The 23899-nt window shown below is 43.2% G+C and overlaps 1 protein-coding gene across 1 annotated transcript in view; it reads right to left on the minus strand.

Annotated features, from left to right (window-relative positions):
* Nucleotides 1–1345: 1345 nt before the first annotated feature.
* The window catches only part of ATCAY (ATCAY kinesin light chain interacting caytaxin), a 128180-nt gene continuing 105626 nt past the window's right edge, over nt 1346–23899 (minus strand). The window contains exons 11-13 of the mRNA XM_077475661.1: nt 16170–16235; nt 6524–6559; nt 1346–5854 (exon numbers count right to left, since the gene is read on the minus strand). Of these exons, the coding sequence (XP_077331787.1) occupies nt 5821–5854; nt 6524–6559; nt 16170–16235 (136 nt within the window). The 3' untranslated portion in view covers nt 1346–5820. The remainder of the gene's footprint in view (nt 5855–6523; nt 6560–16169; nt 16236–23899) is intronic.

Below are 23899 nucleotides of genomic sequence, written 5' to 3' on the forward strand. Positions count from 1 at the left end.
GGGACGCTGTCTTGCATTGCACATGCAGATAAGGTTAGTCTTAAGGCTTGGCTGATTGTGATCCACACCTCTCTAGCCTTCCTTGTAGTTGCTCTATTATATTTTGTGCTTATATATATATATACTTTCTCTCTTTGTAACATTAGGGGCCCCATTATTAAGCATCTTGCTTACTATTTATCCTTGTTTAGGCTAGGCTCTGTTGTTGGATACCAACTACTGCCCCCGACTGGTGAACACACTTAAATACCTCTAACTAGGGTTCAGGTGAGCTTATTTATAAACTATTCATTTAATTTTTAGTTTTTCTATCCTTTTTAATATGCCCGCTTTTTGATGGTCATGCCCTTGAGGTATTCTACACATAACCCTTTTGTTTGTGTGTATCCAGGCTGCTTGACTGTCCTCTTTACCATAAATTTGTTTAAACTTTTGGCGTCCCAGATACGTACTTCTCTACATTAATTTTGTATGGTATGTATGAGATATATACCTCTCCTGCATACCATCATTTCAATTTTATTTTCATATTTACTATTTGATCTTCTTATTTATAATTTATGTTGATCGGCTTCTCCTCTACCCCCTGCAGTCACCATAGGTGAAACCTAGGGCTGGATGTTCTATTCCTTTCTCCCCTTTTTGGGATAGCTTCATTGATTGTGGGCCCGTGGATGAGCCAGGGGTACGTATTTAATCTAAGTATGATCAATATTCTCTTATTAAGTTTAAATCAATGTGTTTTTGTGCTTACTTTTTTTATATTGATTATTAGTCTATGCAAACTACCTTGGTTAGGGTAGCAGGCGGTATTGATTTATACATTATTTGTAATAATAATAATTTGTTATCTATCACTATCTTTAGTTGTTATTCGTCTTCCTTTGGGTCAAAAAAATTGGTTCCCCTGAAGAAGCCATGGTCATGGCGAAACATGTTGGGACTCTCTTGACCAGCGATTTAAATTGAGTAGACTGAATATTTTATCTTTTGTATTGTAGTGTCTTGTGTAGTATTCTTGAGAATACATATATTTTTTATGAATAACTGTCTTTTTAATAAAGCTTTAATGTTAAATTTTCATGCAATGTATTACATTTAATTGTCTGCAATTCTGGTAACCTACGTTACACTCTATCACTATCAGGCACCGTAATAATCCCCTCTTCCCTAGACCCACATTTTATACCTGTAATTTGGGATGAGGTGCCCTATCAACTAGATTTTCTCGCCAAAACCTTCTCTTTTTTTAAACTTTATTACTTATTATTTGTTTGTTAACTGGTTCCTACGTGTAACCTTTCAAATATGTGGATGTGGTGCAATAATTCAAACAACTCAAAGGTAGTATAACAATAAAAGGAATTTACTTATCTTGGTTTAAAGATGTATTACAGATGATAAAATGGATAAATACAGCATCACTCAAGTCCAGGGGAGCCCGTAATATCATTTGAACTTTGTGGAAGAGACAGTCCACTTTTCCCAGGCACTCTGTCTCAGAGTCCTGGGTGAGCTCAACCAGTCTTTGTCTTCAACCCATATACAGTATATATTGACTCGGAAACTAGTTAAAAAACAGTTTTACCAAACAACAGTGAAAACAGAAATTAATGTGATGACTAACAGGAGTAAAACCAAGAAAAAAGACATTCGTGCAATGTTTGGTCAGTTGAGTGCAAAATATCCCCCTCTACCTTATGTATTAGTGAGTCACGACAAGAAAAAAATGACAATTTCCCCATCACTCTGCTCTAACATAATACAGGCAGAAGATCCCTGCAATAGAAGAAGCTGAATATTTCTGCAAGTGAAAATGTGACTGTGGGCACCACTGCTATCAGACACTACTGGTAGCGCCAGATAGCATGGTTCTCCCCGCAGGTCACTATATCACTATAGGATATAGCAGCCAACAATAGCAGCTATAGCACCCAGTGGGAAAACACACTGACATATCTGGAAGTGTTGGATAACAGCAGGGCCCAGAGCTTATGAAGACAATGAAGATTTAACTCGCCGTCTGGCAAAAAGGTATTCATCTTCTGCTACTGCATAGAACACCTGCCTATGTTATCTTAGAGAAGTGACAGGGTTGTTTTAAAAGAGAAGTACGTTTGAAGCTTTTTTGGCCATACTTCTGTTGGGGGGGGGGGGGGGGTACAGAAGTGCACCTTTTGTGCTCTCCTGTGACCAAGAATCAGCTGACAGTGGGCTAAAACTGACTGTCAGATGTCCTCTCAGAGCAGCTCCGGACTCTGGAGGGATAATAATATTGGATCCACCCAGATGCCTTATAGGCAGCTGAGCCAGCCTCTCAGCACACTGCTGGGAGCCTGAGCCAGCCACTCCCATTCTCCTGCCCAGCATTCCAGTGAGCTCTAAAGGGGCAGAGAACAGAGTGGCGACTGATAGTGACAGGTCTCTGCTCAAGGTGGACTTGAGAACTGAGCGATTAGTGGTCACATGATCGCTCAGTTCTTGGGCTTAGAGCAGATGAGGGACAGGCACCATAAAGTTGAGTTTGAATGTTTGTATTTTATATTTCCCAAACTTCTCCTTTAAACACTATTACACTAAATGGAACTCAAATATTAAAGAGTCAAGGTATGCACACAATACATTTTAAATCTGAAAAAAGCAGGGATAAATATGTAATTCTTAAAAGATTTTTTTTTTAAATACTATTATTTTTTTCAGCATTTCAAAACAATGCTAATAGTTTTATTGTGTCCTAATGATTTTTTAAAAAAATATTTTTTTTTCTAGCTGCATTTTTACTCATCATTGCACAAACTTGAAAAAATAATTAAAAATTAATTGTAAATAGAATGAATACTCAGTGAGATATGACACCTGCTTTTTATTATCTTTAACGTACAAAAAAATCTGAACTAGTGGGATCAAAACTGCAACATGCTTCAGTAAAAAAAATGTAAAGGAATAATGCTGCCAGTCTTGTGCATTTACAGGCAGACATTTGCATGCACATACTTGAATTTGACATGTAGAACTAATGTCCAGGGACGTGCAGTGAGGTCAGTGGCTGGTGAGGCACTGGCTAGTATCAGAGCCAGATACACACATGTCCTGTCAACTCTAATAGCAGCGGCACCGGGCTCCCCACAGGCAGCTAACAGCAGCACGCCGGGCTGCTCACAGGCAGTGAACAGCAGCGGCGCCGTGATAAGTACCGAAGTTTGGCGTAATTCCACAAGTGTGCGCAATTTTAAAGTGCGACATGTTAGGTATGTATTTACTCAGCGTAACATCATCTTTCACATTATACAAAAAAAAATGGACTGACGTTAGTGTTTTTTTTTTTCATTCATGAAACTGATACGCAAATACCGTGTCACATAAAAAGTTGCAACAACCACCATTTTATTCCCTAGGGTGTCTGTTAAAACGATATATATGTGTGTGTGTGTGTTTGGGGTTCTGAAGAGTTTTCTAGCAAAAAAATTATGATTTTTACATGTAGGACAGAAGTGTCAGAATTAGCCTGGGTGGCAAGGGGTTAATTACCATAAGTAAGTAATATACAAATAATTATTATATATTGTTTTTAAGGTAATGTACTATATTTTCAAAATTTGTACTCAAGCAGTTGGATTAAAGGACAAATAACTGAAGTTTGAAGTTATAACTTCCAACCAATAATTTTGCAGTAAATAGATAAATAATCAATGATTATGTTATAACATATAGCATATAGATATATGATTTAGCTTGAATATAACAGTATCTTTTGAACAGAATCAGTTTCTCCCTCTAAGTTGTGTGAGAAAAACATGGGATTGTGGGTAAACCTTATACCCATAAATACATGTTTTTTCCTTGCAGTTAAGAGGGCTGGGCTGAAAGGGAGCATTTGTATTTTAGACATATGCCCCTACTATGACATTGCAGTGAGAGGCGTGCCTCCACTACAGCATTTTTCTTGGACAGCTGGGACCAATGGTACTTTGCCAAGCTGTTCATTGAGCTCAGTGCCTCTGACAAGGAGTGAGGGGCACTGTGATCTCAACCTCTCAGTCTGCTGCAAACAGAGTGTGTCAGCTTGTATTTAAAGTGACCGCTCTGTATTTAGGTTCTGACAGGCTGCGTAAGGAGCCCCATATTTCTGGAACCATAGGTTGCAGGGCCCCAAATGTGGGGTCTCTGTGACCCCAGGTCGCAGAGCTACTACCCTCAAAGCTTGATTTTTTTTTTTTTTTATGTCCATGGCAGGTGAGGCCTCACCTGCCTCCCCTGACTGCATGTCCCTGCTGTCTTAGTTTTATGGTGGGAATTCAGTTGTTTCAACCACACACACCAGCTTCCTAATCCCTCCAGAACCTGTAACTTACCCTTTACTGGCTCTTTCATAGGAATACATTTATTCTTGCAAGGATCCAGGTGACACAACAGCAACTTATAGGACAGAACAGATATTTGCATGCTGCAATAGGCTGTGGAGTCTTCCAAATATTATAGTGCGCCAGCTTTCATCGAAACCAAGATGTTAGTGTTGGGTAGACTGATCCCTTACACATTTTTTTTATTGTACTGCATTTATTTTTAAATGTTCTGTGTTTAATGTATCATCCTGGCCTCAAATGCTGAAATGTAATCCTAAACCCACCTTTTATAAAGGGAAATTGCACTCTATGATATACTGCATATTTTAGCTGTATTGCCTTTTTATTCTTACATCATATTTATCATTGCTGATAAACAGCTTGTAGTTTCCTTTAGTCATTTGCTGCTGGCAATGTGGTTTAAGAACCTGCTTTTGCTGCTTACCAACGTGTGTCTTCTGCAATTACCCTAGCCATTCTCTCCCTTATTCACGTGCCTATGTATTTTGTATGCAGTACCCCTTGGCACTTTGCATCTTGAATTCTATTTCCTGGTGTTTTATAGCTTGCATTGGTATTCTGAATCCTAAATCTTGCATATCCTGCATTTGGTAGATATTATGCTGAATCTTGTATCTCATCATTCATTATACCATGCATTAAGCCATAATTGAGCTTTTTTTGTGGCTAGCATTGCTCAAAGTTGCCCTTTAGTGTTGTAGCTTGGTGTACAGTATGTAGTCTGCTTTACTTTTCACTCCTGTTTGCTCTGCTCACGCTACTTCCTTCCATTGTAGAATTGTTTATTTACCTGTCTTTAGTTCAGGATAAACTTACACCTTACTTTGTTCCTTTTTTGTTCCCAGGTGGGATGAGACCATCCTCCCCTCGGGCTGTTCTCCTGTTGGGATCGCGATAATTAAGATAATTTAAACTTTGAAGTAACTGAAAGCTTGGGTTATGTTTTCATTCTGAAATTATTCATAATTGAAATGTTTTTAATAATCATTTTTTTCTCTCTTCAGTAGTTCTAATTGTAATATAAATACCAATGATGTTGGTATTCTCTGTCTCCTTCTCTAGCTTTTTCAATAGCATGGGTATGTATTTGAAAGTGTCTTTTACAAGAAAGATCCTCTACCAGTCTGATTGTGCCTGCATGTACAGCTCTCATTAGATGCAGATGGCTAGCATTTCTCTCACATAGAATTTTAAATTACACATAATGTTGTAAATAAGTACCCCTTGAAAAGCTTTTCCTTTTTTACCCAAGAAGAGAGAAATGATGATGTAATTGTATGATGGGAGTAAATTATTCACAGAACAAACAGTGCACCAAAGGAAGATCTTGGACAAAAAGGAGAGTTAAGGCTCAGTGTTGCCTTTAAAATGGAGGTTCATACTGGAAGATGCAGCAGGAATCTTTTACAAAGATTTATGTCATGCTAAGAAGTTGTATTGAAGTCTGTGGAAGGATTCATTTACAAACTGGATCATCAGATTGTGGAAAGCTGGAACAGAAAAATTGTTAAATTAATCTTCAGCTTTAACATTAAAGTGGTTGTAAATCTCTAAAATGAAAAATACATAAAGCACATCATTCTATACTGCGTACTTGCATCAATATGACTGGATGTCATTTCTCTCTGCTGTCTCCTTTCTCTGCTATCTGTATAAGTCACCTCCAATTGGTTATGTTAACACCAGACAATCTCAGGAGATTGCTTGCCCCCCCCCCATCACACAGCAGGTGATTCACAGCCTCAGATGTGTGTTTCCCTAAGAGACTTTGTAGTACAATAGATGAGGGTGTGTCCTCTCCCTCAACTCAGATTACACAAAGCACCTCACTATTCTGTGCAGTGTTACTATTCTGTGATGTCACATCAGATTCCTGCCCTGCCTCCTGAAGCTTAGAAAAATACTTTTATCTGTGTGATTTAGAAGTCTGTAGGGGAGAGAAAGCTGCAGATAAACAGGCACAACGTATGTAGGAGGATTTGTTTCATCTCTGTGTATCACCTGAGGCTAGTCCCTTCAGTGGGTATATGCAAGGGTTTACAATGAAGCAAAACAAACTGTACTAATCGTGTCAATCTAAATGTAATATCTACTGCAAACAATCCATGTGCACATGGAACATAAAACGTATTCTTTAATATTGTAAATGATGTCAATACCTTGTTGTTTCAACCCTTTCCTCCTTTTCTTCTGCCCTGGAACGCAATCAAAAAAATAAGCTTTAAATGGTGCATCAGGAATGTAGCATAAAGAATGGACTTGCATTTTGTCTGTCACGTTACTATTTGCATCATTTGCAGTAAAATATGAAGTTTATAAAACATTGTAAATCTGATTGTCAGAGAGCAAAAACTGTTAACTGTAAATAGGAGGGAAAGATGAGGTCATAAATAATCACTATTGCTTGTTAAGTCTGGCACAAGACAGGGCTGCCCACTCTCTCCTTTTGCTGTTCGCATTGACAATAGAACCCCTGGCCATGGTGATTCACTCCCACCCTAACATTCACGGTATTCATTGTGGACAACAGGAACATAAGTGTGCTTTATTTGCCAATGATGTCCTAATCACTAATCCTCAAGTTTACCTAATTTGCTATCCTTATTAGACCATTTCTCACAACTTTCTGGCCTGTCTCTAAATTCTCAAAAAACAATAGCATTTAATCATTTAGCTGGGCAAAGACCAGGGCGTTTTTTTGCGATTCAGCACTGCGTTGCTTTAACTGACAATTTTGCGGTCGTGCGACGTGGCTCCCAAACAAAATTGACTTCTTTTTTTCCCCACAAATAGAGCTTTCTTTTGGTGGTATTTGATCACCGCTGCGGTTTTTATTTTTTGAAAAAATTCTATATTTTTGAATTTTTGCTATAACAAATAGCCCCAAAAAATCTATAGAAAAAATTTTTTTTCTTCAGTTTAGGCTGATACGTATTCTTCTACATATTTTTGGTAAAAAAAAATTAGCAATAAGTGTTTATTGATTAGTTTGCGCAAAAGTTATAGCGTCTACAAAATAGGGGATAGTTTTATGGCATTTTTATTAATATTTTGTTTTTTACTAGTAATGGCAGCGATCGGCGATTTTTATTGTCACTGTGACATTATGGCAGACAGATCGGACACTTTTGGCGCTACTTTGGGACCATTCACATTTATACAGCGATCAGTGCGATTAACCACTTGGCACCCATACTACGTCATATGAAGTCGTGGGCTTTGTGGTGGTATATCTGAATGATGCCTGAGGCCACAGACATCATTCAGATATTGGCATTTTCAGCCGGCGATTCCCTGCACCATAAGAACGATCATAGCGTCTGTTCCGCCGCTTGATCATTCGCTGCCCTCCGGTGCACAGGATCCACCGGCCCCCGGATGATACCATAGAGATTTCCGGCGGACCAGATCGTCCTCGGAGTCTCTATGATCGTTCGGAGGCCGGGCGCGATGTTATGATGTCACGCATTCAAATGAATGGTGCCGTTTTGGCTGGGAAGCCAGGATCGTTTTTTTTTTTCTTTGATTTTAGGCTTCCCAGCCTAGAGGTGAGATATGGGGTCTTATTGACTCCATATCTCACTGTAAAGAGGTCCGATCGTGCCATATTCCTATTACAAGGGATGTTTACATTCCTTGAAATAGGAATAAAAGTAATCAAACTTTTTTTAAAAGTGTCAAACTAAAAAAATAAAAATAAAATTAACAATAAAAAAAATCTGCTATTATACAGACACTTCAAAATACTTATGGTTTTAAGTGGACTTACCACTCTCTCCCATACTTAGGGGTTCAGTTGACTTCTTCTATTGAAACTATCTATAAGGCAAATTACCCTCCATTATTTAAAAAACTTAGGGAGGATCTTCGTTGCTGGGCAGATTATTTCCTTTCATGGTTTGGCAGAATCAACTCAATCAAAATGATGTTGTTACCCAGACTCCTTTATTACTTCAGGACTTTACCGGTGGCAATCCTGAGGGGAGACCTACAAGCTGAAGTCCTGCCCTTCGTGTGGGGTAACAAGAGGCCTTGGATGCAAAAACAAACACTTTATACGACAAAACCTATGGATGGGCTTGGTCTTCCTAAACTACAAGCATATTTCCAAGCAGCCCAGATTGCCCAGTTAACTTACACCAATGCTAAAGACTCAGTGCCCCTTTGGGTCTCCATTGAGGCACTTTCTTGCCATCCATTTGTCATAGGATCGTTAATGTGGCTTCCTAGTCGCTTACACCCACTTATATTAAGCCCTGCTTTATCACATTCTTTAGCAGTCTGGGACAGAACACGCCACCACAGCCCTTTACCATCCCTGTATACACCACTAGCTCCCATTTTTTGTAACCCAGAGTTTCCACCTGGCCTAACACCACGATTGTTCCAATGGTGGCTTTATAAGAGGTTATTAAGAATTGGCAACCTTCTTAATGGAGATCAAATATACACTTTGCAACATTTTAAAGACACGTTGCTAATGCCTCCTAGTGAAATATTCCGATACAACCAAATTGCATCCTTCACCAGATCTAAACTTAACCTACTGGTGGGACCCCTTACGCTCACAACATTTGAACTATCACGCCAAGCATGGGGCTTTCAGAGGGGGCGTGTATCTGCGGTACACGCTTCTCTCACTGAGCCAGACTCAAAACTTGCCTATATGGACCAGTGGGAAAGGGACCTGAACCTTACCTTTGATCTGGCTCAATGGCAGGACATCACTTATAATTGATCTAAAATTTCCATCAACACTACCCCTATAGAGACCAATTATAAAACACTCCTGCGTTGGTACCTGGTCCCGACTATGGTAGCTAAAATGCATCCTTCTACCTCGCCGAATTGTTTCCGACAGTGCGGGCAGTTGGGGATGATGCGCCATATTTGGTGGCAATGCCCCCTCGTAACTAGGTTCTGGATTAGGATATTCAATTTCATAAACTCAGTAACAGGGGTAAACATTTGCATATCTCCAGAAGCCGCTCTTTTTCACAAACCTGATGAAGTACCTAGAAAATCAGTAAAATTGATTACTTATATATTGCTGGCGGCGGGAATTACAATTGCTAGGCATTGGAAACAGTTGGTAATTCCTCTTGATCATGTTAAAAGTAAACTCAATTGGTTGATTAACCCCCCTGACGGTCTTCCCGAGTCTGGCTCGGGGTGGAATTTTTATACCAAAAGCGGTAACCCCGAGCCAGACTCGGGACTGCATCGCTGGATCCAGGAGGATGTTTACTTACCTTCTCCCTCGGATCCAGCGATGTCCCCGCGCTGTACAAGCGAGCCGTGTCTCGCTCGATCTATCACGGAGCCGATCTCCGTTCCCTGTGAGCGTTGCGACGCACGGGGACGGAGATCGGCGCCAAATTCAAAAAGTGAAACACACAGTATACATACAGTATAATGTAATCTTATAGATGACATTGCTGTAAGTAAATATTTCACATCCCCTTTGTCCCTAGTGGTCTGCCCAGTGTCCTGCATGCAGTTTTATATTATAAAAACTGTTCTTTATGCCTGGAAACTGGAGATTGTCCATAGCAACCAAAACTGTCCCTTTACATCAAAAATTATTTTAGACCAGCTAGAAAACAGCGATAATAAATTAGAATCACTTGCAGAATTGAGCGATAGCGATTTGTGGGGAGATCTGTCATCAAATACTGAAAAGTAATGACAGTGACAATTCTGCAACTGAGCAAATTTCAGTGTTTTTGATTTGATTACATTATTGAATAATTTTTATTATTGTTATATTATTATTTGGTACAATTATTTATAATTATTTATTATATTATAATTTATGATTTCATTTTTGAAACTTTATTATACCCGGGATGTCTGCTAGACTCTGGTTTGGACAGATTTAAGAGAGTTATTCCTAAGAATTACAGGACTACAATATAAAACGCCAAATTTTCATGCAAAATAATGGTACCGCTTTTAGCACCTAAAATCCTAAATAATCGTACCGCCAGGGAGGTTAATGATAAACTCACTCATATACTTTGTAATAACTCCAAAAAAATTTACAAGATATGGGACCCATGGATTGGCTATATCTCGATTTCATAGGGCACTCCAGGATGACCCTCTTCTTCCTTCTTTATTTTATTTTTCTTCTTCTTCCTCTTCCTCTCCTTCCTTTTCCTTATTGCTTCCTTTTCTGGTATTTACACGTACGATACAGTTGATAGCTTATCGGGCCTCACACAGTAGTGAGCCCTCAGATAATCTCAGGGATCGCTACCAGGATTTCTCCGTGGCTTCCAAACCATTACTTTCTTCCCCCCTTCCCTTTTTCCCTATATTATGCCCTTACTCCGGATCTCCATTATCCACCATACATGTAGTATTCCTGATCATAGATGTGAAGTAACTATGTTATGCCTTTTGCTTTCTGATGTGATCAGGGGCGTACCAACAGTGGGGCGGGGGGTGCGGTCCGCCCCGGGTGCTACACATTGGGAGGGTGTCAGTGTCGGGTGACACCACTTACAGAGGGTGGGGAGAGCCCCGGCGGCTCTCTATGGCCGTTTTTTTTTTTCCCAGCCAGATCACCCCCGTGCTGCGGCAGCAATGGTCTGGTATTTGCTTTCCTCCTTGCTCCTCCCACCACTGCTGCGCTGCTGAGCCAAGCCTGTTACTATTCTCCACCCGAGCGGCGCAGCTGCTACCGCACACCGTGTTTTCCAGACCTTGCTACCTGCTGCCCTGGTGTACTTGCAGCTGAGCTAGCTGCCCTCCCTGTGTGTCCTCTGAGGTGAGCTTGTGATAAGGGGGTTGGCATGGTGGTCGCTGCCCTCAGCTGGTGTGCTATGAGAAGAGGGTGGGGTGTTTGTTTCTGCCTCCCTGACCTGGTCTAATAAGTGGGAAGGGGGGGAGGCTGCTGTGTCCACCACTGACTAATGTGCTAACTCACTGCTTTTACTTTAACCAATTGCTTACTGGGCAATTAAACCCCCCTCCTGCCCAGACCAATTTTCAGCTTTCAGCGCTGATGCACTTTGAATGACAATTGCGCGGCCATACAACACTGTACCCAAATGAAATTTTTAACAGTTTTTTCCCACAAATAAAGCTTTTTTTTTGGTGGTATTTAATTACAGCTGGGAGTTTTATTTTTTGCTAAACAAACAAAAAAAGATGCAAAAAAAATTAAAAATCATGTTTAATAGTTTGTTATAAAATTTAGCAAACAGGTCATTTTTCTCCTTCATTGAAATGCGCTGATGAGGCGGCACTGGTGGGCACTGATGGGCAGCACTGATGAGCGGCACTGGTGGGCACTGATAGGCGGCACTGGTGGGCACTGATAGGCACAGTTAAGGTGACACTAATAGGCACAGATAAGGTGGCACCGATAGGCACAGATAAGGCAGTACTGATGGGCACAGATAAGGCGGCACTGATGGGCACTGATAGGTGGCACGGATGGGTGACACGGATGGGTGGCACTAAGGGGCACTGATAGGTACCACTGATAGATGGGACTGATGGGCACTGATAGGTGGCACTGATGGGCGGCACTGATGGGCACTGGTAGATGACACTGATGGGCACGGATATGTGGCACTGAGGTGCAGCAATGTTGTTGAGGCAGATTGTGGGCACTGATAGGCTGCACTGGTGGGCACTGATAGGCTGCACTGGTGGGCACTGATAGGCATAGTTAAGGCAGCACTAATAGGCATAGATAAGGCGGCACTGATGGGCAAAGATGGGCACAGATAAGATGGCACGGATAGGTGACACGGATGGGTGGCAATAAGGGGCACTGATAGGTACCACTGATAGATGGGACTGATGGGCACTGATAGGTGGCACTGATAGGTGGCTCTGATAGGTGGCACTGCTGGGCACTGATGGGCGGCACTGATGGGCACTGGTAGATGACACTGATGGGCACGGATATGTGGCACTGGGGTGCAGCACCTTTGTTGAGGCAGATTGTGGGCACTGCTGGGTGGCACTGTGGGCACTGCTGGGTGGCACTATGGGCACTGCTGGGTGGCACTGACGGGGGGCACTTATTTTTTAATGAGGTGGCACTGGCAGGGGGCAGGTGGGCACTGGCAGGGCTGGCCGTGATCGGGACTGAGCGCGAGGAGGAAAAATAGCCAATTACCGGCTCTGTTTTGTCACATGATCAGCTGTCATTGGCTGACAGCTGATCACGTGGTAACGGGTCGGGATCGACCCTTTGCTCGGATCGGTGATCAGGGGAGTCTCATTGACTCGCCGATCACAGAGCGCGCTGCGCGCCCCCTGAGGCCGCTCGTGCACGGGACGACGTCAATAGACGTCGTCCCGGCAAAGGAGGTCCGCGCTGTAGCCGTCATTAGGCTATAGCGCGGATCTCAAGAGGTTAAAGGGTGATTCAGTGATTGGAGTGCAATCATTTTCCATAAAATTTTACCTGAGTGTCATTTTTTGATTGGACTTTATTTGCATGCTGGTCCATATTTTGCTTGTTTTTTCTTCCAATGCGGCTTTAGAAATGCTTTCTGGATTCCTGTGCAACTCCATGCGGTGCAATTTTCAACTCATTCATTTAACTGGGATGAAATCACATTGAATCGCACAAAAATGTAATGCACACACTACTTTTTCAAAAGCGTACTGCACCAAATTGCATGATACTATGGTACCATGAAATCTGGAGCAGGCAAAAGCACTGCCATTGTGATCTGTGTTAAAGGTGTCCTTAAGTGGTTGTAAACCCTTACAAACCACTTTGACCTACAGGTAAGCCTAGATTAAGGCTTACCTGTAGGTCCAAGCAATATCTCCTAAACCTATATGGTTTAGGAGATATTTGCCCGAAAACGGGCACCGCTGTCTACGGCGCATGCGCCGTAGACAGCGGCGAGCAAGCGCACTGAGCGCAGCATTTCCAAGAATGGAGCTGCCGCGCGTGCCGACTCCTGTGCGCATGCGCGGGGGTGACGTTATCGCGGCTTCGCCGAATGACAGCGGCGGGGCTGCGAGACCCCACCAACAAGATGGATGCGGCGGACTACTGGGGACAGCGGCGACTTCGCTGGCTCCTGTGTCAGGTAAGTGACACATAATGGGCTACTATGCAATGCATAGTAGTCCATTATGCTTTGCCTTTACAGGGAATGAAAGAGGAAGTAAACTCATCAGGGTTTACTTCCTCTTTAGAAAAATATATATATACACCTGCAGGAGATCACGTACCCAGTGCTTTTTGAACACAGTGTGGGAAACGCATACAGAACATGGATTTCCTGCACCACCTTCTGGTATAAACAAGCTCTTAAAGTGGTACTAAAGGTTTGTTGCACAGAGTGACCCTGAACCTCGTCTTCTGGGGTCCCTCAGTGGCTCTCGTGGCTCCTCCCTGAATTAGATAACGCCCTAGGAGAAGCGCTCTCACGTGGGGGTTATTTTACTGACTCACTCCTGATTCATTCATTTGGCGTCCACATACGCCAAGTTTATGACTTGTCCCCGCTCCCCAGCACCCACATCATTGGATTTGATTGACAGCAGCGGGAGACAATGGCTGTGCTGCTATCAATCTATCCAATCAAAGCCGGACTCCGTGGAGAGGAGGACAGCGCGTCCCCGCCGGGGAGATGAAGGGGCTCTGGTAAGTAAAAGGGGGATTGGGGGGCCGGTGACTGCCAGGTGTTTTTTTTTTTCACCTTAATGCATAGGATGCATTAAGGGGAAAAACCGCAAAGGTTTAAAACCCCTTTAAATATTTCAAATCAGATATCACTCACAAATTTTAACAGTATTTATTTTAGTAGTTCCAATGCTCCCATAATTTAATTTTATTTCTGTTCTACAGATGCATAATAGGCTGTAAATGTAATTTTTTGTATTTTTTTGCAGCAAGGCAGAGCAGGAGTAAAATAAGCCCATTTGTTAATAACCCCAAGCAATGATGCCAGTGGATGTTATAATTACCCCCACAGCATTGGTGTCAATGGGGGCTATGCAATGTAAGACCCCTTTCGCACTGAAAGAGCCACTTCTGCGTCTCCAATGTGAAAGTCCCGAGGGCTTTCACACTGGAACGGTGCGCTGGCAGGGCAGTCCTGCTAGCAGCATCTTTGGAGTGATGTATACACCACTCCTGCCCATTGAAATCAGTGGGGCAGCGCGGCTATACCGCCGGCATAGCGCTGCTGCAGCAGCGTTTTGCAGTGGTTTTAACCCTTTCTCGGCTGATAGTGGGGGGTAAAGGCACCCCACTAGTGGCCGAAAAGCGCCGCTAAAAATAGCGGCATTTTACTGCCGACGCACCCTCCGCCCCAGTGTGAAAGGGACCTAAAGGGGTCCAGAGGTGTTGGGGCTGTGTAATGTGAAGGGGTCCAGAGGTCCGGTCAATGTAATGTATAGGGCAGTGATGGCGAACCTTGGCACCCCAGATGTTTTGGAACTACATTTCCCATGACGCTCATACACTCTACAGTGTAGTGGAGCATCATGGGAAATGTAGTTCCAAAACATCTGGAGTGCCAAGGTTCGCCATCACTGGTATAGGGGGTCTTCCTACATTTTACCAGCAGTTATGGATGCAGTGCTGTAGATTTCTTAGGTTGCATATTTTTTTCTGCATTTTCTGAAAATGCACCAAAAGTCTGCATCTTTGGCGCATTTTCAGAAAACAGGAAAATATATATTTTTTGGGGGGTGACACCATGTTTTACTGCACCAGGTGACACCAGCCCTAGTAATGCCACTGGCAGCAGCACAGGCCACAGAGCATGGAGGCGCTACACATGACGTAATTTTATGTCAATGTGTGGTGTGCCGACTGCCCACCTAGGGGGGGTGCCAGATATAGGATCCGCCCCGGGTGCCAAATAGTCTAGGTACGCCCCTGGATGTGATGACAGATAACGAATATCTATTATGGCCATACCTCTTATGTCTCTGTATTGCTATGTTGACAACCTGAGCATTTACTTTGTTAATTTAATGCATCTGTTCATACCAGACTCTGTTTATTTTCCAATAAAAATATTGAAATATAAAATATGGGGTTTCTAATAATTTTCTGTACTTGTGACAATGATCATCAGGACATAGAAAGAGTGCGAATTGCATCAGCAGAAATACAGACAAGAACAATCTGACAGTGGTTATAATACTTAATATAATATAATATATATAATATATATATATAATATAATATAATAGTGGTTATAATATATAATAATATAAAATGTTATAATTTTCTCATATTTGAAAATATACTGTACTTAGATTTTTATTCCAGTAATACTTTAAGCCCAAACAGGAGCAATTATGCTATTGATGATGTGTCATCTTAATCAAAATAGCAGAATAATTTGGTAACCCACTCTGTGACGATAATGGGTGTAGTGTACACCACAGGATAAGGCATTGGCTCCACATGCAGCATTTTTTTTAACCCAATATAAGAGGTCCCAATATCATCTTTTGACCAGTTCAATGGTTAAAAAACTGTCTAGACAGGCAGATTGGAATGTGTCTTAGAAATGTTTCTGCAAATATGCACTCTATTGGGAATTCTGGGTATATTTTATATAATTTAATTAAAACTTAGTTTAATGCATAATTGGCATGAAATCTTGAATGATTCCTTCATACCATTTAGGTTACAGAATTGAGTGATCTGCAGCACATGATGAAATTTATATAGAACTTTTTTTTTTAAATCATACATTTAGATACATTTGCATTTTGAAATTTACTAAAAAATACATCGGTTTATCCTATTTTCCAAAACACAGGTAGATATAAGTATCACATAGTAAAGATACATACTTGGTAGTGGCTGCATGGTACATTGGGAAATTTTCTGTTTCTCCTGACGCTTTTTCAACGTAAACACTACAATTTAAAGGATACATTTTATTTTTTATTTTTTTTTAACTTATGATGAGTCTGGCAAGATGATACTTAATTTAATTACTAAAGGTAGAAAGAAATGTAAATGCTGATGTTGATCAATTAGAGGAAAAGTGACTTAAAGCAACGTTATGGTCACAGCATATAATTTAATTGTATAACATTTATAATAACAATACAAACAATAGTTATTTTTGACAATCCAATATAAATTTACCTAAAAAAATCTCAATCTTTCATGTTGTGAATTCTATAAAAATAAAACAATCTCCTGCGCTTCCTCAAAAAACGTGTAAGTATATAAAGCAGCTGTGAGATGCCTAAGTATCACATTTAGGGATCAAGTTGAACGTAAGTTCAACTTGAATATCGGGTGTCCGTTTCTTCTTATGGGGCGTTTGTGGGAAATTCGAGAGCCGTGGAACACCCCGTAATGCACTGCGAGGTTGCAGTGCATTGACGTCTGATGATTGGCCAAAGCATGCACCTGACCTGCATGCTTTGGCCAATGACAGCGCACTCTGGTGTGAGAGTCATAATTGGCCAAAGGCACCCAATCATGGCTCAGGAAGTCCACGCTCCACACTATATATGGCTACTTATATAGTGGCCGTGTATAGTGTGTGGACGGAGATAGGTTGAGCTAGATTAGGCAGGCAGGTCAGTAAGTGGTGTACAGGCAGATTTAGTGTAGACTAGATATTCAGTGTAGACTCTATATTCAGTCGGTGCTGGCAGTGTAGTATAAATAAAATAGTGTATTGAAGTGGTTAAGGGGAACCCCGCGCCAAAACTAACAAAAAAAATGATGTGGTGGTCCCCCCCAAATTTCATACCGGGCCTTTCAGGTCTTTTAAGGGGAACCCTTTGTTAAAGGGGGCTTTGAGATTCCGATAAGCCCCCCAACTGCAGCAGACCCCCACAACCACCAGGCAAGGGTTGTGGAGATGAGGCCCTCGGGGGAACCCAAAGCACCCTCCCCATGTTGAGGGAATGTGGCCTGGTATGTCCTCCAGGTTGCATGCTTTGATAAGGGTCTGGTATGGATTTTTGGAGGGGGGTGGATCCCACCAATAAATTGCATATAAGCCTTTAAAATGAGCCCTTTGGTTTTTCATGTTCGTGTCCCATAGACTTTAATGATGTTCGCACAAATATTTTGCCTGTTCGCATGTTCTGGGGCGAACCGAATCTGGGGGGGGGGGGGGTGTTTGGCTCTTCCCTAATCACATTAGTGAAACCTGAGTGAGATGGCAGTGCTAATTAATAAATATAAGTTATATATGCTATAAATACTGTGAAATCTATAAATAATTCATGAATGCTAATGTGCAAAATTTCAAGTGATTCCTATATTGTGAAAAGGTCCCACTTATCATAAATGCAATGTAAAAACAACACATAAATCGTAATTTCAAACACATATAAATATATAAAAACTTAAATATATATAAACATTTAATAAAAGTCCACATCCAATAGTGCTGCGCTTGTGAAAAGAAAGCCCAGAGAACACAAGAAATCTTCTGTGCCAGCTCCCCAACAAATGCAGGATTTGTGCCACACCTCACATTTGTGGGGTTAATATGCTCCCTGGGTGACTCTTACCAGATATTTTTGATCTCTTACACAAGTGAACAGGTCAAATAGAGTTTTGCAACACTCCGTAGTTGTATACTGCAAATACCACAATTGATCTCTGCAAATCCTCCATCCTATAGGTTGCACAAGTGGTAATACCATCATGTGGGAAGAGACATGCCAAAAAATATGGGAAAGAAAGCTGTTTTATTAAAAGACAGAATCCAGGAAAAGCCAGAGCACTCATTACACTTCTAGCTGATGTAACGACAACTCTATTAGAAGCACGCCATATCAAGTCTGATATTGATGAAGCGGTGCATGCTGATTGTATTACAGGTGGTTTATTCTACAATTTTGTGAATAGGATTGAGGATTTGCTGAGATTAACAGAATGCTATTTGACCTGCTCGCTTATGCAAGAGAGAAAGTTACAAATTAAATATGTATTCTCACAGGGTGACACTGTGGGTGTACAGATAGTAGTGTGCCACCGTCCCAACAATGGATATAAATGAACTAAAAAACTAACAAAAATTGACTTTAAAGGTACACGAGTAGGCCAAATAGAAATAATTAGATATATTTTTTAGTGTAAAACTTAGAATAGAAAACAATTATTACATATAAACACATATATATATATATATAAAACACTCTATAATATGTAGTCCACACAAACACTCTGATACCACTCAAAACTAGAAAAAGGTAATACGTCCAGAGGGGCAAAAATAACTGTTCCCATATTATCCAGTTAAAAATGTATACATGTTCCCTAACTTACATTCATACATACTAGGGACAATTTAGACAGGATCCAATTAACCTACCAGCATGTCTTTGGAGTATGGGAGGAAACCAGAGTACCCGGAAGAAAACCCACGCAGGCACAGGGAGAACATGCAAACTCCAGGCAGGTGGTGTCGTGGTTGGGACTCGAACCAGCGACCCTTCTTACTGCTAGGTGAAAGTGCTATCCACTACACCACTGTGCCGCCCATTTCTCTATCATTCATTGATGCACACAGCAGCTCTTCTTGACCTTAGGGTTATATCTCCCCTTTAGGAAAGGACTAGGCAGAAAGTGCTTAAAACAGCAGCATTTGCACAGTACAGCCAGGGGTGGCGGTCCTACTGGCTATAACCCCTCACACTGCATCCAACAGCTCAGTTTTATTCTGCCTTGTGGAGGAGAAGGACCTGGCTCCTGTTGGGACCATTGGTCCTGGGAATTTTTTTTATTTTTTTCTGCATTTTTGATTCCTGTGATCTATGGGCTGGGTGACAGGCTGGATAATATAGATCCTTGTACCTAAGTGCTGGGTTGGCCACGACATGCCCCGTCTAATCCAGGGGCGGCCGGTGAGCTATATGCTCCGGGGCACACATATGACCAGGCTACTGCTGTCTGTGTGACAGTGTGCCATGGCCAGCAGCCACCCCGTACTGCTCAGGTGATGGGTCTGTCTGTGGAATTTGTCTAGCAGTCCCTGCAGGAGTGGTAAGTATGGTTCCACCTGTCTCGGAAGGTTGGAGCAGCTAGGCATTCCCTGAGAGGTCGACTAGGGGGTCTCTCACTCTCCCTTTCTTCTCTGCCTGTCCCTTCTCTCCTCCCCATGCTATGATCCACTGTTTGACTGGGCACATGGGGGTGCGGTGCACGTACCTGGCCGGGGGTGCTCCGGGAGGGGCTCTGGGTCCTGGCAGGGGGCTGCGCTGGGCATTGGGGGGTCCGCTTGTCCTCTTCCCAGTTTCTGGGCCACGGTGGGGTGTCTGCGCTGTGTGAGACGTGGGGAGGCTCCTCTGCAATTTTCCTGGGGCCGCACCCATTTTTTTGTAGCCACAGCTAGTTTTTTGCTTTTCAGCCAATTTCTAGTAGTTCTGCGCCCATTTTCTTAGCGCCCTCAGACGTTTTTGCTGGGGTGGCCATTTTCTAGTAGCCTCAGGTAGTTTTGCCTCTAGCGCTGGGTTATTGTTTCCTTCTAGAACAGCACGCTTTTCACACAGACACCTCGTGGAGGACACAGGGGAGAGTGGACAGCAGCAGCACGGCGCAGTACCTGGGTCCAGGGCCGGTACAAAGGGTGGGCAGAAGGGGCGGATGCCCTGAGAGGAGCAATTTTTGTGTAGGAAGGGGGGCACCGGGCAGTGTGTGTCCCCCTAATGTTTACTTCCTGTGCCCCTGAGCGGCTGGTGCCCTGTGATTCGGCGAATGGTATCATGCAGTGGCCGTGGCTGGCCTATCCGTAATCGCGGCAGGGCTGTCCTATCCACGATTGTGGCCCGGATGGCTTATCCGCAATTGCGGTGGGGCTGGTCTATCCGCGATGGCGGTGAGCCTGGCCTATCCGCGATCACGGTGGGGCTGGCCTATCCGCGATCGCGGTTACTCCTGGTGTCCCACCTCCACCTCGCTGTGACCACCACTGCTGTCTTCACCTCCTCCAGGCTCCCCCTCTCCTCTGGACTGATGAAAGCTACAAACTGCAGGTGAGGGAGTGGATACGGTCTGGGGAGAGAAGGATCAGCCAGCCAGAGAGATAAGACAAGCAGTTAGTTAGTATAAATAAAAGAAAGGGCTGGTGTCAGTATAAGTGTAGTGTAGAGTGACGTGTAGTCCGTGTGAAGGAGCCCTTAGTGTTTATGTGGTTAAACTTTTTTTCACTTACACACCTAGTCTATTCCATTGACAAATTGTTACAATGTTTATGCTTAAGTTCACCTGATAAAGAATGTTTTGATTCTTGGCAGACTGTCCAGTTGTTCTTTTGAGGGCTGTGGCTTCAGAACTGCAGAGAGAATTCTTTGCATAGAAAGAATTGTGAAATGCTTTAGTCAAGATCTCGATAACGATTCTTGACGATTAATTGTGCAGCTCTTCTATACACCAGAGGATTGATCTTATTACATATTATCATTGATGAGCGGATGAGAGGAGGATATCTAAAGATTTATTGGAAAGAATTACTGGATATCAAGTGCTGTGACATCCGAGGAGATGCTGTGAGGGGTAATACAATCACTGTCAGACCTGTTTGGTCCCCCTCCGAGGAATGACAAATGTCCCCTCCCCCTCCAGGTAATGATAAGTGCCCCTGTTCTGATAATTACACATGAAATGCACCCCCCGCCTCCTCTCATCATCCTAGTAATGACATACTACCCTCCCTCAACTTTTCTAATTGTCTGAGTGTTGGCAGTCAGGAAAGATGCTGTGGGGGGGGGGGGGGGGGCACTGTGTGTGTGCTGTGGCTCCTCCTCCCACGGCAGCATGTCTCTTACCTAAGTTAATGAAGTCCTGTCCTGGCTCACAGGAGGCTCCTCTCCTCCTGTCTTCCTGTTCTCACTGTGTGTCTGTGTGGGCCAGGCAGTAGAGAGGCAGCTCACTGTCCCTGCCATTGTTAGCAGTGTGAGTACACTTCAGCAGCAAGTATAATTCAAGATCCAGGATGCTGGGAACTCAAACTTCTCTGCTCCAGCCAATGAGAGCAGAGGAGGGGTGTGGTCTGGGGGTCTGGGGAGAAGGAAAACTAGAAGCTCCAGAATGGATTCCAGAAATCAGCTGGGGCCCTGGGAGACACAATGCGGAGCCGGACCTGGATTCTGTTTCCAGGATTTTGTGATTGTAAAATGCAGCATGTAAGATGACAGCTCATAGCAGAGAGATGCTGGCCCCCCTGGAGCTGAATGCAGGGTCGCTATGGTGACTGTAAACACATTCACGCTACACCCCTGCGCCCACCGATCGAGGAGAACAGGCTGTGTCTGTGTCTGCTCTACATAAGTGGAGTGGACATGGACAGATTCTTTACTGAGCAGGCGGACTCCTGGCAGAGCCCAACCTGTGAAAAAGGGGCCTTAGGGATATGAAAGGAGTGAATAAGTGGAGGTCTAGGTAGTAAGCGTACATGAAGTATAAGTACCTGAAATAAATAAATAAATGAAGGATTACAGAGAAAGTGCTAAGGCTACATTATAGGGACAGGACAGGCAGTAGAGGAATACCCTGGGATGGAAAGGGTGTCAGACATATGGAAGTGTGGAATGACCTGAGCTGAGGAGGAGGGGGAGGGGGGCTTCTGCAGGGGCATGTGTAGTGCAGATTTATGGGTGCTAGAGCAGATAGGAGAAAATAGGATAAAGTTAACAGGAAAAAAAGTTCAAGAGGATGATTTTTTTTTCATATATTTGATCCAGTTTATTTTATTTTTTTAGCTGCCTATACAGTGCCTTCCAAAAGTATTCACCCACCTTGGCTTTTTAGCTTTTTACCTATTTTTTTTATATTGCAGCCTTTGCTTCAAAGTTTTTAAATCTGAATTATATGTGATGGATCAGAACACAATAGTCTTAGTTGGTGAAGTAAAATTAAAAAAATATATACAGAAGACCAGGCCACCGCTAGTAAAAGAGCTGAAAGAAGAAAGCGGAGGCCCGGTAAGAAGAACCAAAGAGGGGGACAAGACCCCCAACGTCGGAAGAAGAGGCGGCGGCGTCAGAAGACCGGGCCACCGCTAGTAAAAGAGCTATAGGAAGAAAGCGGAGGCCCAGCAAGAAGAACCGAAGAGGGGGACAAGACCCCTGAAGTCGGAAGAAGACCCCCGGTCAGCGACGAAGAAGAAAGCCGGGCTCCTCCGCTAGTAAAAGAGCTAGCAAAAGAGCAGAAGATTGTGGAGAAGTCCCGCGAGAAGACCCCCCAAGACAGAAGAAGACCCCCGGAGCTGTGCAATAAATTATTTTAAGTTTTATTTACATTTTTTCACCAGGTGAATGGGTAGGGGTACATTGTACCCCATACTCATTCACATAGGGTGGGGGGCCGGTATCCTGGGGCCCCCTTATTAAATGATGACATGATCTGTCATTACATATACACACCTTTTTGAAAGACCTCAGAGGCTGCAACACCTAAGCAAGAGGCAAAACTAACCAAACACTGTCATGAAGGCCAAGGAACCCCTAGGTTCCCTGGGAGCACCATCAAATCTATCATAACCAAAAGGAAAGAACATAGCACAACAGCAAACCTGCCAAGAGACAGCCACACACTAAAACTCACGGACTGGGCAAATAGGGCATTAAACAGAAAGGCAGCACAGAGACATAAGGTAACCCTGCAGGAGCTGCAGAGTTCCACAGCAGAGACTGGAGTATCTGTACATAGTACGACAATAGGCAGTACGCTCCATGGAGTTAGGCTTTATGGCAGAGTGGCACATTTTGAGTTTGCGAAAAAAGGTATGTGGGAGACTCCCAAAATGTATGGAGGAAGGTGCTCTGGTCTGATAAGACTAAAATTTAACTTTTTGGCCATCAAAGAAAATGCTATGTCTGGCGCAAACCCAATCACATCACCCAAAGAACACCACAGTGAAACATGGTGGTGGCAGCATCATGCTGTGGGGATGTTTTTCAGCAGTCGGGACTGGGAAACTGGTCAGAGTTGAGGGAAAGATGGATGGTGCTAAATACAGGGATATTCTTGAGCAAAACCTGTACCACTCTGTGTGTGATTTGAGGCTAGGACGGAGGTTCACCTTCCAGCAGGACAATGACCCCAAACACACTGCTAATGCAACACTTGAGTGGTTCAAGGGGAAACATGTAAATGGAATGACCTAGTCTAAGCCCAGACATCAATCCAATAGAAAATCTGTAGTCGTACTTAGAAAATTGCTGTTCACAAGTGCAAACCATCCAACTTGAAGGTGTTGGAGCAGTTTTGCAAGAGGAATGGGCAAAAATCCCAGTGGTAAGAGGTGGCAAACGCATAGAGACTTATCCAAAGCGACTTGGAGCTGTGATAGCCGCAAAAAGTATTGACTTTAGGGGGGTGAAGAGTTATGCACATTGTCTTTTTCTGTTATTTTGTCCTCTTTGTTGTTTAACCACTTCCCGACCAGCGCACGACGATGTACGTCGACAGAATGGCACGGGCAGGCATATTGGCGTACAGGTACGTCCAATATTCGATGCCGCCCTGCCATCGGGAGCGCGCCGGCGGCGGCGCGCTCCCACGCTGGTCGGGACCCCCGTGAGTCCGGTCGCGGGACCCGCGGACT

Source organism: Lithobates pipiens, unplaced genomic scaffold, assembly GCF_037356315.1.
Source record: "Lithobates pipiens isolate NorthernLeopardFrog02 unplaced genomic scaffold, aLitPip1_a1.2 Scaffold_13, whole genome shotgun sequence".
In the NCBI taxonomy this organism is placed as follows: Eukaryota; Metazoa; Chordata; class Amphibia; order Anura; family Ranidae; genus Lithobates; species Lithobates pipiens.